The sequence below is a fragment of the Cheilinus undulatus genome, linkage group 4 (genome assembly GCF_018320785.1).
Source record: "Cheilinus undulatus linkage group 4, ASM1832078v1, whole genome shotgun sequence".
NCBI classification, from domain to species: Eukaryota; Metazoa; Chordata; class Actinopteri; order Labriformes; family Labridae; genus Cheilinus; species Cheilinus undulatus.
Window position 1 is genome coordinate 1,824,085 of NC_054868.1, and position 16,998 is coordinate 1,841,082.

At 40.8% G+C, this 16,998-nt stretch overlaps 1 protein-coding gene across 2 annotated transcripts in view; it reads right to left on the reverse strand.

Annotated features, from left to right (window-relative positions):
- LOC121508228 (calpain-1 catalytic subunit-like) overlaps positions 1-16,998 on the reverse strand; it is a 41,956-nt gene extending 24,958 nt beyond the window's left edge. For both annotated transcript variants that reach the window (XR_005991790.1, XM_041784924.1), the window contains exons 1-2: positions 16,860-16,998; positions 1,775-2,015 (exon numbers count right to left, since the gene is read on the reverse strand). Coding sequence is in view for 1 of the 2 variants with exons in the window: in XM_041784924.1 (XP_041640858.1) it covers positions 1,775-2,014 (240 nt within the window). In the remaining variant the exon portion in view is untranslated. The remainder of the gene's footprint in view (positions 1-1,774; positions 2,016-16,859) is intronic.

Sequence of the window (16,998 nt, forward strand, 5' to 3'; positions counted from 1 at the left end):
TACTAGCTTAAAGGATGGAATTTGAATCAACTTTAAGGGATGACATGGCTTTGAAAGGCAAGGATGGAATGATTTACTAGCTTAAAGATAGAATGTTTAACAAGCTTTAAAGTATGACCTCATCATGGAAAGGCAAGGATGGAATGTTTTACAAGCTTCGAGGATGGAATATTTAATAAACTTCAAGTGATGACATGTTTTCAAAAGGCAAGGATGGAATGTTTTACTTGCTTCAAGGATGGAATGTTTAATAAAATTTAAAGGATGACATTATCATCAAAAACAAGGATGGAATGTTTTACTTGTTTAAAGGATGAAATATTTTCTAAACTGCAATGGATGACATGATTTTTAAAGGCAAGGATGGAATGTTTTAATAGCTTCAAGGATGAAATGTTGAATCAACTTTAAAGGATGACATGATTTTAAAGGCAAGGATCGAATTTTTTACAAGCTTCAAGGATGGAATGTTAAAATAACTTTAAAGGATGACATGGTTTTAAAAGGCAAGGATGGAATGTTTTCTAACCTTCAGACTATGATGTCATCATAAGACAAGAATGGAGTATCGTATGAGCTTACAGAATGTCATCAACAAAGGTCAAGGACAAGATTGTGAAGCTGGGGATGTTGAGAGTTTTTTTCCCTCCACTTTTCCGGGGAACAGTCTGCCATACTTGGCCAACTTTTGGTTGCTAACCTCAGCCAGGAGCCAGTTCAACCTGCTTTTCCAAAAGTTGCCAACAAAGGACAGTCAACATGAGGGAAAGATGGTTGGTATGAATTCTAATAATGACAGAGATGAAGTATAGGAATGTTTTTAAAATAACTCGACTGATTTAATTGGAAGAAGGCTGCCAATTATTCATAATAAGGGGCGTGTTTTAGCTGTTTGTCAGAAGGGGAGCAGGTGTGAACTTTTTTTCTGATCATTAAAATTAATAAATCAGATGTGTAAGATTATTTCTTTGTTACTGATGTGTCATAGTGATAATATCACCAATCATAGAAAAGAAAAACTATATTTTCTATTCAGGGTCAAACAGGAAGCTTCTGTTTCAGCCAATCAGAGAATTGGATTCCTCCCACAGTGTGCCAATGTGTGAGAGGATCAGCTGATGTGAGGACAAAGAGCCACTGTGTGAGAAACATCAGAGAAACAGCAGGTCTGCTCATGTTTTTATCACAGGGACCAGCTGATCTAATCCCCAATCAGCAACGCATTCTCTGATCTGACATCCAATACAACTCTGATTATTAATACTGGAGAAAGACAAACTATAATATGACCCATCCAGCCATCCATCCATCTATGCATCTATTAATGCATCCATCTATCCATCTATCTATCTATCTATCTATCTATCTATCTATCTATCCATCTATCTATCTATCTATCTATCTATCTATCCAGCCATCCATCCATCCATCCATCCATCCAGCCATCCATCCATCTATGCATCCATCCATCCATCCATCCGTCCATCCATCCGTCCATCCATCAATGAATGCATCCATCATTCCATCCATCCATCCGTCCAGCCATCAATGAATGCATGCATCCATCCATCCGTCCATCCTTCAATGAATGCATGCATCCGTCCATCCATCCATCCATCCATCCATCCATCCATCCATCAATGAATGCATCCATCATTCCATCCATCCATTTATCCATCCATCCATCCATTAATGAATGCATCCATCATTCCATCCATCCATCCATCCATCCATGATCCTGGGACTGTCAGCTGTTGCCAGTCTTGTTTCTCACCGTGGGTCTCTTCCATTCCACCCCTCTGGTTTTGGCTGTAAAAGGTCCCAGTTCCTTAAAGCCCAGCGATGAAGGTTCTGCAGGGAACATGGGGTCCTCAAACAGATTTTGGTTCTGCAGACAGTCCTCCCTCAGACCCCTGTAGTCTTGATTAAGGTACCTGATGGCCTGCTGAACCGAGCCTAGACCTTCGGCCTTTAGCCGGTCCGTCTGGATCCTCTGAGAAAGACTAGAGAACATCCTGAAAGACAAACATCCGTAACCAGAAACATCAGGAACTGAAAACATCAGGAACCAGAGACATAAGAAACCAGAAACAAAAGGGAAATGACACATCAGGAACCAAAAACATAAGGAACTGAAAACATCAGGAACCAAAAACATAAGGAACTGAAAACATTAGGAACCAGAAACATAAAGAACAAGAAATATAAGAAACTGACACATCAGGAACCAGAAATACAGGAACGAGAAAAATAAGGAACTGACATATCAGGAACCAGAAACATCAGGAACTGACCACCAGGAACCAAAAGCATAAGAAACTGAAACATCAGAAACCAGAACGTTAGGAACCAGAAACATAAGGAACTGACATATCAGGAACCAGAAACATCAGGAACTGACGCATCAGGAACCAGAAACATAAGGAACTGACATATCAGGAACTGAAACATCAGGAACTGACACATCAGGAACCAGAAACATAAGAAACCAGAAACATCAGGAACCAGAAACAAAAGAAACCAGAAACATCAGGGAATAGAAACATAAGGAACCAGAAACATCAGGAACATGAAACAAAAGGGAACTGACATATCAGGAACCAGAAACATAAGGAACTGACATATCAGGAACTAGAAACATAAGAAACTGAGACATCAGGAACCAGAAACATCAGGAACCAGAAACATAAAGAACTGACATATCAGGAACCAGAAACATCAGGAACTGACACACCAGGAACCAGAAACATATGAAACTGAAATATCAGTAACTAGAAACATCAGGAACCAGAAACATAAGGAACTGACATATCAGGAACCAGAAACATCAGGAACTGAAAACATCAGGAACCAGAAACATAAGGAACTGACATATCAGGGACTGAAACATCAAGAACCAGAAACATGAGGAACTGACATATCAGGAACCAGAAACATCAGGAACTGACACATCAGGAACCAGAAACATAAGAAACCAGAAACATCAGGAAATAGAAACATAAGGAACCAGAAACATCAGGAACATGAAACAAAAGGGAACTGACATATCAGGAACCAGAGACATCAGGAACTGACATATCAGGAACCAGAAACATCAGGAACTGACCACCAGGAACCAAAAGCATAAGAAACTGAAACATCAGAATCCAGAACGTTAGGAACCAGAAACATAAGGAACTGACATATCAGGAACCAGAAACATCAGGAACTGACGCATCAGGAACCAGAAACAAAAGAAACCAGAAACATCAGGAAATAGAAACATAAGGAACCAGAAACATCAGGAACATGAAACAAAAGGGAACTGACATATCAGGAACCAGAAACATAAGGAACTGACAAATCAGGAACTAGAAACATAAGAAACTGACATATCAGGAACCAGAAACATCAGGAACCAGAAACATAAGGAACTGACATATCAGGAACCAGAAACATCAGGAACTGACATATCAGGAACCAGAAACATCAGGAACTGACCACCAGGAACCAAAAGCATAAGAAACTGAAACATCAGAAACCAGAACGTTAGGAACCAGAAACATAAGGAACTGACATATCAGGAACCAGAAACATAAGGAACTGACGCATCAGGAACCAGAAACAAAAGAAACCAGAAACATCAGGAAATAGAAACATAAGGAACCAGAAACATCAGGAACATGAAACAAAAGGGAACTGACATATCAGGAACCAGAAACATAAGGAACTGACATATCAGGAACTAGAAACATAAGAAACTGAGACATCAGGAACCAGAAACATCAGGAACCAGAAACATAAGGAACTGACATATCAGGAACCAGAAACATAAGGAACTGACATATCAGGAACCAGAAACATCAGGAACTGACACACCAGGAACCAGAAACATATGAAACTGAAATATCAGTAACTAGAAACATCAGGAACCAGAAACATAAGGAACTGACATATCAGGAACCAGAAACATCAGGAACTGAAAACATCAGGAACCAGAAACATAAGGAACTGACATATCAGGAACTGAAACATCAAGAACCAGAAACATAAGGAACTGACATATCAGGAACCAGAAACATCAGGAACTGACACATCAGGAACCAGAAACATAAGAAACCAGAAACATAAGGAACCAGAAACATCAGGAACATGAAACAAAAGGGAACTTACATATCAGGAACCAGAAACATCAGGAACTGACATATCAGGAACTAGAAACATAAGAAACTGACACATCAGGAACCAGAAACATCAGGAACCAGAAACATAAGGAACTGACATATCAGGAACCAGAAACATAAGGAACTGACACACCAGGAACCAGAAACATCAGGAACCAGAAACATAAGGAACTGACATATCAGTAACTAGAAACATCAGGAACCAGAAACATTAGGAACCGACATATCAGGAACCAGAAACATCAGGAACTGAAAACATCAGAAACCAGAAACATCAGAAACCAGAAACATAAGGAACTGACATATCAGGGACTGAAACATCAAGAACCAGAAACATAAGGGAACTTACATCAGGAACTGACATATCAGGAACTAGAAACATAAGGAACTGAAAACATCAGGAACCAGAAACATCAGGAACTAGAAACATCAGGAACCGGAAACATAAGGAACTGACATATCAGGTACCAGAAACATCAGGAACTGACACACCAGGAACCAGAAACATAAGAAACTGACACATCAGGAACCAAAAACATAAGGAACTGAAAACATCAGGAACCAGAAAACATAAAGAACCAGAAACATCAGGAACTGACATATCAGGAACCAGAAACATCAGGAACTGACACACCAGGAACCAGAAACATAAGAAACTGACATATCAGGAACCAGAAACATCAGGAAGTGAAATCATCAGGAACCAGAAACATAAGGAACTGACATATCAGGAACTGAAAACATCAGGAACCAGAAACATAAGGAACTGAAAACATCAGGAACCAGAAACATCAGGAACTAGAAACATCAGGAAGCGGAAACATAAGGAACTGACATATCAGGAACCAGAAACATCAGGAACTGACATATCAGGAACTAGAAACATAAGAAACTGACATATCAGGAACCAGAAACATAAGGAACTGACATATCAGGAACCAGAAACATAAGGAACTGAAAACATCAGGAACCAGAAACATCAGGAACTAGAAACATCAGGAAGCGGAAACATAAGGAACTGACATATCAGCTACCAGAAACATCAGGAACTGACATATCAGGAACTAGAAACATAAGAAACTGACATATCAGGAACCAGAAACATAAGGAACTGACATATCAGGAACCAGAAACATCTGGAACCAGAAACATAAGGAACTGACATATCAGGAACCAGAAACATCTGGAACCAGAAACATAAGGAACTGACATATCAGGAACCAGAAACATCAGTAACCAGAAAAATAAGGAACTGAAAACATCAGGAACTGACACACCAGGAACCAGAAACATAAGAAACTGACACATCAGGAACTAGAAACATAAGGAACCAAAAACATAAGGAACTGACATATCAGGAACTGAAAACATCAGGAACCAGAAAAATAAGAAACTGAAAATATCAGGAACCAGAAACATAAGGAACTGACATATCAGGAAATGAAAACATCAGGAACCAGAAACATAAGGAACTGAAAACATCAGGAACCAGAAACATAAGGAACTGAAAACATCAGGAACCAGAAACATCAGGAACTGACATATCAGGAACCAGAAACATCAGGAACTGACCACCAGGAACCAAAAGCATAAGAAACTGAAACATCAGAAACCAGAACGTTAGGAACCAGAAACATAAGGAACTGACATATCAGGAACCAGAAACATAAGGAACTGACGCATCAGGAACCAGAAACAAAAGAAACCAGAAACATCAGGAAATAGAAACATAAGGAACCAGAAACATCAGGAACATGAAACAAAAGGGAACTGACATATCAGGAACCAGAAACATAAGGAACTGACAAATCAGGAACTAGAAACATAAGAAACTGACATATCAGGAACCAGAAACATCAGGAACCAGAAACATAAGGAACTGACATATCAGGAACCAGAAACATCAGGAACTGACATATCAGGAACCAGAAACATCAGGAACTGACCACCAGGAACCAAAAGCATAAGAAACTGAAACATCAGAAACCAGAACGTTAGGAACCAGAAACATAAGGAACTGACATATCAGGAACCAGAAACATAAGGAACTGACGCATCAGGAACCAGAAACAAAAGAAACCAGAAACATCAGGAAATAGAAACATAAGGAACCAGAAACATCAGGAACATGAAACAAAAGGGAACTGACATATCAGGAACCAGAAACATAAGGAACTGACATATCAGGAACTAGAAACATAAGAAACTGAGACATCAGGAACCAGAAACATCAGGAACCAGAAACATAAGGAACTGACATATCAGGAACCAGAAACATAAGGAACTGACATATCAGGAACCAGAAACATCAGGAACTGACCACCAGGAACCAGAAACATATGAAACTGAAATATCAGTAACTAGAAACATCAGGAACCAGAAACATAATGAACTGACATATCAGGAACCAGAAACATCAGGAACTGAAAACATCAGGAACCAGAAACATAAGGAACTGACATATCAGGAACTGAAACATCAAGAACCAGAAACATAAGGAACTGACATATCAGGAACCAGAAACATCAGGAACTGACACATCAGGAACCAGAAACATAAGAAACCAGAAACATAAGGAACCAGAAACATCAGGAACATGAAACAAAAGGGAACTTACATATCAGGAACCAGAAACATCAGGAACTGACATATCAGGAACTAGAAACATAAGAAACTGACACATCAGGAACCAGAAACATCAGGAACCAGAAACATAAGGAACTGACATATCAGGAACCAGAAACATAAGGAACTGACACACCAGGAACCAGAAACATCAGGAACCAGAAACATAAGGAACTGACATATCAGTAACTAGAAACATCAGGAACCAGAAACATTAGGAACCGACATATCAGGAACCAGAAACATCAGGAACTGAAAACATCAGAAACCAGAAACATCAGAAACCAGAAACATAAGGAACTGACATATCAGGGACTGAAACATCAAGAACCAGAAACATAAGGGAACTTACATCAGGAACTGACATATCAGGAACTAGAAACATAAGGAACTGAAAACATCAGGAACCAGAAACATCAGGAACTAGAAACATCAGGAACTAGAAACATCAGGAACCGGAAACATAAGGAACTGACATATCAGGTACCAGAAACATCAGGAACTGACACACCAGGAACCAGAAACATAAGAAACTGACACATCAGGAACCAAAAACATAAGGAACTGAAAACATCAGGAACCAGAAAACATAAAGAACCAGAAACATCAGGAACTGACATATCAGGAACCAGAAACATCAGGAACTGACACACCAGGAACCAGAAACATAAGAAACTGACATATCAGGAACCAGAAACATCAGGAAGTGAAATCATCAGGAACCAGAAACATAAGGAACTGACATATCAGGAACTGAAAACATCAGGAACCAGAAACATAAGGAACTGAAAACATCAGGAACCAGAAACATCAGGAACTAGAAACATCAGGAAGCGGAAACATAAGGAACTGACATATCAGCTACCAGAAACATCAGGAACTGACATATCAGGAACTAGAAACATAAGAAACTGACATATCAGGAACCAGAAACATAAGGAACTGACATATCAGGAACCAGAAACATAAGGAACTGAAAACATCAGGAACCAGAAACATCAGGAACTAGAAACATCAGGAAGCGGAAACATAAGGAACTGACATATCAGCTACCAGAAACATCAGGAACTGACATATCAGGAACTAGAAACATAAGAAACTGACATATCAGGAACCAGAAACATAAGGAACTGACATATCAGGAACCAGAAACATCTGGAACTGACACACCAGGAACCAGAAACATAAGAAACTGACACATCAGGAACTAGAATCATCAGAAACCAGAAACATAAGGAACTGACATATCAGGAACCAGAAACATCAGTAACCAGAAAAATAAGGAACTGAAAACATCAGGAACTGACACACCAGGAACCAGAAACATAAGAAACTGACACATCAGGAACTAGAAACATAAGGAACCAAAAACATAAGGAACTGACATATCAGGAACTGAAAACATCAGGAACCAGAAAAATAAGAAACTGAAAATATCAGGAACCAGAAACATAAGGAACTGACATATCAGGAAATGAAAACATCAGGAACCAGAAACATAAGGAACTGAAAACATCAGGAACCAGAAACATAAGGAACTGAAAACATCAGGAACCAGAAACATAAGGAACTGAAAATATCAGGACCCAGAAACATAAGGAACTGACATATCAGGAACTGAAAACATCAGGAACTGAAAACATCAGGAACCAGAAACATAACGAACTGAAAACATCAGGACCCAGAAACATAAGGAACCGAGAACATAAACAACCAAAATATCTGAGGATCTGTCTTATCATATTCATAATTTTCATTTTGACAGGGTTTTTTTAAAATTTCCTCACTAATATCCAGACATAAACGTATCGTATTTCACTATTCAGCTGTGATGTTTGGTCCATATCGCCCATCCCTACGATGGCCGAAAGTCTGTATCTGACCAGCTGTGAGGGGCCATCACTTTGAACCAGATAATGCTGGGGGTGATTTTTCCTCCCAGTCTTCTGCTGATGGATGCCAGAATGCTTCAGTGAGATCCTCGCAGTGAATATTGATTATGTCCAGTCTGATAGGCTGATGGTATGATGGCGCATTAAGTCCACCATCAGTGAGAGCAGAGCTGCTGACTCAGCACTCTACCAGGATCAGACTGGGATCACACTGGGATCAGATCAGCCTGTTGGCACTCACTAGTTTCATTCCAGTTCACACCAAAGTGTCATCATCATTCAGAGGAAAAGTCCAGAAAGCCAAAGTAAAACTGCCCTCCCCATCAGATGATTCTGCTCTGATTACTGTGAGGAACAAAACTTAAGGTTGTTGATTTAAAATGAACATAAAGTCTCTATGAAAAGAAGAATGTGAGAATAATGTACTCAGCTGTTGTTCTGTTGCTGTACTCAGCTGTTCTGTTGCTGTACTCAGCTGTTCTGTTGCTGTACTCAGCTGTTGTTCTGTTGCTGTACTCAGCTGTTCTGTTGCTGTACTCAGCTGTTCTGTTGCTGTACTCAGCTGCTGTTCTGTTGCTGTACTCAGCTGCTGTTCTGTTGCTGTACTCAGCTGTTGTTCTGTTGCTGTACTCAGCTGCTGTTCTGTTGCTGTACTCAGCTGCTGTTCTGTTGCTGTACTCAGCTGTTGTTCTGTTGCTGTACTCAGCTGTTCTGTTGCTGTACTCAGCTGCTGTTCTGTTGCTGTACTCAGCTGTTGTTCTGTTGCTGTACTCAGCTGTTCTGTTGCTGTACTCAGCTGCTGTTCTGTTGCTGTACTCAGCTGTTCTGTTGCTATACTCAGCTGTTGTTCTGTTGCTGTACTCAGCTGTTCTGTTGCTGTACTCAGCTGCTGTTCTGTTGCTGTACTCAGCTGTTCTGTGGCAGTACTCAGCTGCTGTTCTGTTGCTGTACTCAGCTTTTCTGTTGCTGTACTCAGCTGTTGTTCTGTTGCTGTACTCAGCTGTTCTGTTGCTATACTCAGCTGCTGTTCTGTTGCTGTACTCAGCTGCTGTTCTGTTGCTGTACTCAGCTGTTGTTCTGTTGCTGTACTCAGCTGTTATTCTGTTGCTGTACTCAGCTGCTGTTCTGTTGCTGTACTCAGCTGCTGTTCTGTTGCTGTACTCAGCTGTTGTTCTGTTGCTGTACTCAGCTGTTGTTCTGTTGCTGTACTCAGCTGTTGTTCTGTTGCTGTACACAGCTGTTCTGTTGCTATACTCAGCTGTTGTTCTGTTGCTGTACTCAGCTGTTCTGTTGCTGTACTCAGCTGTTGTTCTGTTGCTGTACTCAGCTGCTGTTCTGTTGCTGTACTCAGCTGTTGTTCTGTTGCTGTACTCAGCTGTTATTCTGTTGCTGTACTCAGCTGCTGTTCTGTTGCTGTACTCAGCTGCTGTTCTGTTGCTGTACTCAGCTGTTGTTCTGTTGCTGTACTCAGCTGTTATTCTGTTGCTGTACTCAGCTGCTGTTCTGTTGCTGTACTCAGCTGCTGTTCTGTTGCTGTACTCAGCTGTTCTGTTGCTGTACTCAGCTGTTGTTCTGTTGCTGTACTCAGCTGTTCTGTTGCTGTACTCAGCTGCTGTTCTGTTGCTGTACTCAGCTGCTGTTCTGTTGCTGTACTCAGCTGCTGTTCTGTTGCTGTACTCAGCTGCTGTTCTGTTGCTGTACTCAGCTGCTGTTCTGTTGCTGTACTCAGCTGTTGTTCTGTTGCTGTACTCAGCTGTTCTGTTGCTGTACTCAGCTGTTGTTCTGTTGCTGTACTCAGCTGCTGTTCTGTTGCTGTACTCAGCTGCTGTTCTGTTGCTGTACTCAGCTGCTGTTCTGTTGCTGTACTCAGCTGTTGTTCTGTTGCTGTACTCAGCTGTTCTGTTGCTGTACTCAGCTGTTGTTCTGTTGCTGTACTCAGCTGCTGTTCTGTTGCTGTACTCAGCTGTTCTGTTGCTGTACTCAGCTGTTGTTCTGTTGCTGTACTCAGCTGTTCTGTTGCTGTACTCAGCTGTTGTTCTGTTGCTGTACTCAGCTGCTGTTCTGTTGCTGTACTCAGCTGCTGTTCTGTTGCTGTACTCAGCTGTTGTTCTGTTGCTGTACTCAGCTGTTCTGTTGCTGTACTCAGCTGTTGTTCTGTTGCTATACTCAGCTGTTGTTCTGTTGCTGTACTCAGCTGTTCTGTTGCTGTACTCAGCTGTTGTTCTGTTGCTGTACTCAGCTGTTCTGTTGCTGTACTCAGCTGTTGTTCTGTTGCTGTACTCAGCTGTTGTTCTGTTGCTGTACTCAGCTGTTCTGTTGCTGTACTCAGCTGTTGTTCTGTTGCTATACTCAGCTGTTCTGTTGCTGTACTCAGCTGCTGTTCTGTTGCTGTACTCAGCTGCTATTCTGTTGCTGTATTCAGCTGTTCTGTTGCTTTACTCAGCTGTTGTTCTGTTGCTGTACTCAGCTGTTGTTCTGTTGCTGTACTCAGCTGCTGTTCTGTTGCTGTACTCAGCTGCTGTTCTGTTGCTGTACTCAGCTGTTGTTCTGTTGCTGTACTCAGCTGCTGTTCTGTTGCTGTACTCAGCTGCTGTTCTGTTGCTGTACTCAGCTGCTATTCTGTTGCTGTATTCAGCTGTTCTGTTGCTTTACTCAGCTGTTGTTCTGTTGCTGTACTCAGCTGTTGTTCTGTTGCTGTACTCAGCTGTTGTTCTGTTGCTGTACTCAGCTGTTCTGTTACTGTACTCAGCTGTTCTGTTGCTGTACTCAGCTGTTCTGTTGCTGTACTCAGCTGCCGTTCTGTTGCTGTACTCAGCTGTTCTGTTGCTGTACTCAGCTGCTGTTCTGTTGCTGTACTCAGCTGTTCTGTTGCTGTACTCAGCTGCTGTTCTGTTGCTGTACTCAGCTGTTGTTCTGTTGCTGTACTCAGCTGCTGTTTTGTTGCTGTACTCAGCTGTTCTGTTGCTGTACTCAGCTGTTGTTCTGTTGCTGTACTCAGCTGCTGTTCTGTTGCTGTACTCAGCTGTTGTTCTGTTGCTGTACTCAGCTGCTGTTCTGTTGCTGTACTCAGCTGTTCTGTTGCTGTACTCAGCTGCTGTTCTGTTGCTGTACTCAGCTGTTCTGTTGCTGTACTCAGCTGTTGTTCTGTTGCTGTACTCAGCTGCTGTTCTGTTGCTGTACTCAGCTGCTGTTCTGTTGCTGTACTCAGCTGTTCTGTTGCTGTACTCAGCTGCTGTTCTGTTGCTGTACTCAGCTGTTCTGTTGCTGTACTCAGCTGTTGTTCTGTTGCTGTACTCAGCTGTTCTGTTGCTGTACTCAGCTGCTGTTCTGTTGCTGTACTCAGCTGTTGTTCTGTTGCTGTACTCAGCTGCTGTTCTGTTGCTGTACTCAGCTGTTCTGTTGCTGTACTCAGCTGTTGTTCTGTTGCTGTACTCAGCTGTTCTGTTGCTGTACTCAGCTGTTGTTCTGTTGCTGTACTCAGCTGTTCTGTTGCTGTACTCAGCTGTTGTTCTGTTGCTTTACTCAGCTGTTCTGTTGCTGTACTCAGCTGTTCTGTTGCTGTACTCAGCTGTTGTTCTGTTGCTGTACTCAGCTGTTCTGTTGCTGTACTCAGCTGTTGTTCTGTTGCTGTACTCAGCTGTTCTGTTGCTGTACTCAGCTGTTCTGTTGCTGTACTCAGCTGTTCTGTTGCTGTACTCAGCTGTTGTTCTGTTGCTGTACTCAGCTGTTCTGTTGCTGTACTCAGCTGTTGTTCTGTTGCTGTACTCAGCTGTTCTGTTGCTGTACTCAGCTGTTCTGTTGCTGTACTCAGCTGTTCTGTTGCTGTACTCAGCTGTTGTTCTGTTGCTGTACTCAGCTGTTCTGTTGCTGTACTCAGCTGCTGTTCTGTTGCTGTACTCAGCTGTTCTGTTGCTGTACTCAGCTGCTGTTCTGTTGCTTTACTCAGCTGTTGTTCTGCTGTTTTACTCAGCTGCTGTTCTGTTACTGATTTGTTTCACACATCCATCTGAGAAAGCTTCAATAGGAAACGTTTGAGAAAAGGCAGAGGCTTTGAAAAAAACCTCGGAGTGTGATCGGATTAACATTCTGTCACATCTCTCTGGGCCAGTCAGAGTAACAAAACACCTGACTTAGCCACTATCGAGATGCACGTGCGCAGCTACGGGGAATAACGTGAAACATGGCGACTATTGACATGTAAGTACTTGACTTTTGACGTTTTTGAAAAGAAAACAACTCACTGCTGTTCTTTGTTCTTCTTTTAACGAAGAAATGTCATCAAGTTCTGATAAAACTGGCGCTTTAGCAGCATCCACGCTAATCTCTCCCTCCATAACTGCACCAGCTCTTGTTGCTGCTTGTTTACGTCAAAACTCTGCTGCACCTGAAAGTACTGCCCCTCATCGCTGATTGGTCCTGTCACTGTCTAACCAGGCCCAAACAGTTCAGATGGGAGCCTAATAAGATGGATTCACCAGTGAAAAACAAGGAAATGGACGTATCCATCTGCTTTGCAAGGTTAACATTAACCAGTTTGTTTGCCACACTTATACAGTAGGTTTTTATGGTCAGACTAGTTGTCAACCTTCATTTTTTCCCTTTTTTATTTATTTTTTTGGCACTTTTAATCCAGCTCTGCTGCTTTTAGCCCATTTTTAACACATTTTTTAGCCACTTTTTCATCCATTTTTGCCACTTTAATCCCATTTTGGCCTTTTCCATCAGTTTCAGCCAGTTTTATCCTGCTTCTTTGCAATTTTTTGCCCATTTCCTCTGCCTTTTGCCATTAAATGCCATTTCCCCCCATTTTTCCACCTTTTTTGCCCATCTTAGTCACTTTTCACCATTTGGACTGTGGCTCTTATGATGGCATTTTTCAACGATTTGCCTCTTTGGTTGAGTAGGGTTGAGTAACACTGCTTTAAAGGATGAATTAAGTAAAAAAATGGACACGTTCATAAAACAATTCTGTGGTATTTTTTGTGTTTTCTAATTGTGCCTTTCTCTCATGTGTGTAGTATAAACTTCAGATACTGTGGTGTAAAAAAAGGTTTGGATTTGCTCCAAATGGTTCAATTAAAAGGCGTGAAGAAGACTAATGAGGCTGAAATATGGACATGTGAAAATGCTACAGATGCGGTGGATAAACCAGCTGGACAAAGACTGAAAAATGTCCCAACTGTGGAAAAATAGGACAGATAAAATGTACACTGCAAATGCATAAACATAAAGTAGTGTGGTGTGTTTAGGTGTAGTGTGTGAGCTTGTTCACCTATTTTATTTTTCTAAACTCTAAGACATGTTAAAGAGGGGATTCTGGGTAAAAAAGCTCTGACTCTTATGAAGACTGTAAACGGAGTTTAACTAGAGGGCTGTTAGCAGAAATCTAAAACTCCATCTATGTGTATACAAAAGGTCACAGAGAAATAAACCCTTCAAATAAACCCACCTACGTGTGGACCAGGCCAGCTCTGGTTCTCTATTCTAATGCATGCTCTGTAGGTAAAGGTCTGTGGAGGTTAAGTGCTGTCCATTTATCGTCCAGGAAGTGAACGTCTCTCTAATGAGGCTGAGCCAAAGATGATGAGTTCACTGTCTCTGGCAAAAAGGAACTTCAAATTTTCATTTTAGAGCTCCATGAAATCAGACATTCTTAGTTTTAACCTGTCATTACAGGTCAGTGGTGTTTGTTTTTAGTGAACATGCAGAGAGAGAAGGAGGTTAAAAACATGATCAATAAAAGATGAATGTCTAGATTTAATGGAGCCTTTAAAGATTCAGATTTAACCCTTTCGCTGCTTTAATTCTCTTCTGTCAGCTCACTAATAAACGAGGCCTTTATGTTGACTTTTCTCTGATGGACTTCTGGGAAACTCTTGTCTGCTGAGGAGAAATGATACCAGAGCAGCAGCACCAACACACCAATATGGCGCGATGATGACGGCGAGAACTGGACATAAAGCCGGTATAAACCAGACAACATTTGACCCTGTTGTGACTGGATTCTTCTCCAAACATAGACCTCCAGATGACGTCATGGCTTCATTTTCAGTCTGTTTGAATGTGAATAAGAACGGCCTTTCAGACTGTTCATGTGAGCGCCACAGCTCATGTGCAGAGAATCCAGAGCAGTGGTTTTCAAACTGTTTTTGTCCAAGGCACACCAAAGGTTAAGCCAAAATCTCAAGGCACACTATGTTCATATCGTTAAAAGTGATGCAAAACATGGCAAAATTGGGCAAAAAGTGGTGAAACAAAGTAAAAATGGGCAGAAATTGGCAAAAAGTGTCCAAAAAAAATTAGTTAATAGTGGCAAAATGTGTTGAAAGTGTCAATAAGGTAAAACACTTGGCAAAGGTGGTAAAAATGACTTAAGAGTAATGAAAAAACGTGGCCGAAAATGGGAAAAAATGGGAAAAAAGGTCTGAATAAAAATAGGCTAAACTGGCACAATGTTGCAAAAATGGGTTCAAAGTAGGGCTGAACGATTTGCAAAAATAATCTAGTTGCAATTTTTTCCTGCAATATTGCGATTTGAAATGCGATTATTTAGGTTCCTCAGTTTTTCTGTTGCTTAACAAACATGAGCAAGAATCATTCTGTATTATAACAAGTACAACATTAGATGAGTTTAAACTAGGGCTAAATTTAGAAAAAATATCTTTCTGTGATTTTGGCTACTAAAGCTCATCTGATATCAGTTGCTTTATTGAAGGGGATGATCATTTCTCATAATATTCTCATTTTGATGAAGAAAAATAAACGCATGAGCAAGAAAAGTAAGATTTTAGTAAAAACTAAAATGAAATGAAAAAGGTACTTGAAGGTTTTAATAATGTATGAGGCAGTGATAATCAACGTGTGGCTCTTTTATGTCTTCATTTTAAATATTATCCCCCCACAAAACCTTAAAAAAGGGACACTTTTTTGTACTTTTCCACCCATTTCTTCACTTTCATCCATTTAAGTGACCTTTTGCCATTGAATACCACGGTTTTTCCTACTTTTTTGCCACTTTTTGCCACTTTTGTCCCATTTTTCCTGTTAGGGCTATCTTTTGCCATTTAATACCCCTTTTTCCCTACTTTTTTGGCCCATTTTGACACTTTCTTGCAACTTTTTACCCATTTTATTTACCACGTTTATCTTATTTTTTGCCCCTTTTCACCCTTTTTTTCTCTGCATTTTTACCCATTTAAGCTACCTATTGTCATTAAATACCATTTTTTCCTACTTTTTGTCTATTTTAGCCAATCTTGACTGCTTTTTGCCCATTTTAGTCACTTTTCACTCAATTTTTTTCACGGTTTTGCCACTTTTGTACCATTTGATGCCAACTGTAACTCATTTTTTAGTCACCTCTCACCCATTTTTTCTACTTTCTGACCTTTCTTCACTTTTACTTTCCAATTTTGCCCATTTTCACCCATTTTTGTTGCTTTTTGACCATTTTTGCTACCTTTAACTTATTGTTTTTTGCTACTCCAAGCTGTTTTGCCACTTTACACCTCTTAGTTTGAGGCTCTTACAAAGGTATTTTTCAACTCTTTGGCTGAGCAGTGTTGAGTAACACTGGTATAAAGCATAAAAACAGATAAAAAAGGTTGTATCAAACTGATATTTTGACACTGAGAGGCTAGCGACCCTCTGCAGGGCCCCAAACCACACGTTGGGAACCACTGTGGTAAAAAGAGAGCTCTCTATGGGACTATAAAGAAGAGATCAGTCTACTCTTTACTGATTTATTTAGATTTTCTCAGCTGATATCTATTATGGATAAAGAGGATTTAGAGCTAAAATCAGAATCAGGATTATTTTAATAGGTGCTGAGATAAAACGGGGTTAAAAATAAAAACATAATGACCAATAAAAACTGCAAATAACCAAAAACACACACACATTTATGGCTAGTGTATATATATTTTTAACCATAAAACATTTTTATGGTTGGAGCCAAAATGAAAAAGCAGCATCTACAGGACTGATCAGACTTCATCTTTAAACTGATCCTGATCCTGATCGATCTAAACCGGATCAATAAACTGATGCCAGCGCTAATTAGATAAACGTGGAGGAGTCCGTAGTGACGCTGCTCCAGGGCTGCTCTGATTGGTCCACAAACAGGAAGATGAAAAGGCTTTCTGCTGAATCAGCGTGAAAACTAAATCCCCTCACTCACCTGCCCGCGTGCAGTCTGCTGCTGTAGCCCACCTGGTTCTCCCTGGTCCTGGTCTCCGAGGCTGAAGAGAGGAAGGACAGACGGGGTCTGAGACTCAGCAGCACCGGGGTCTGGACCGGATGTTGGTGTTGATGCTGCA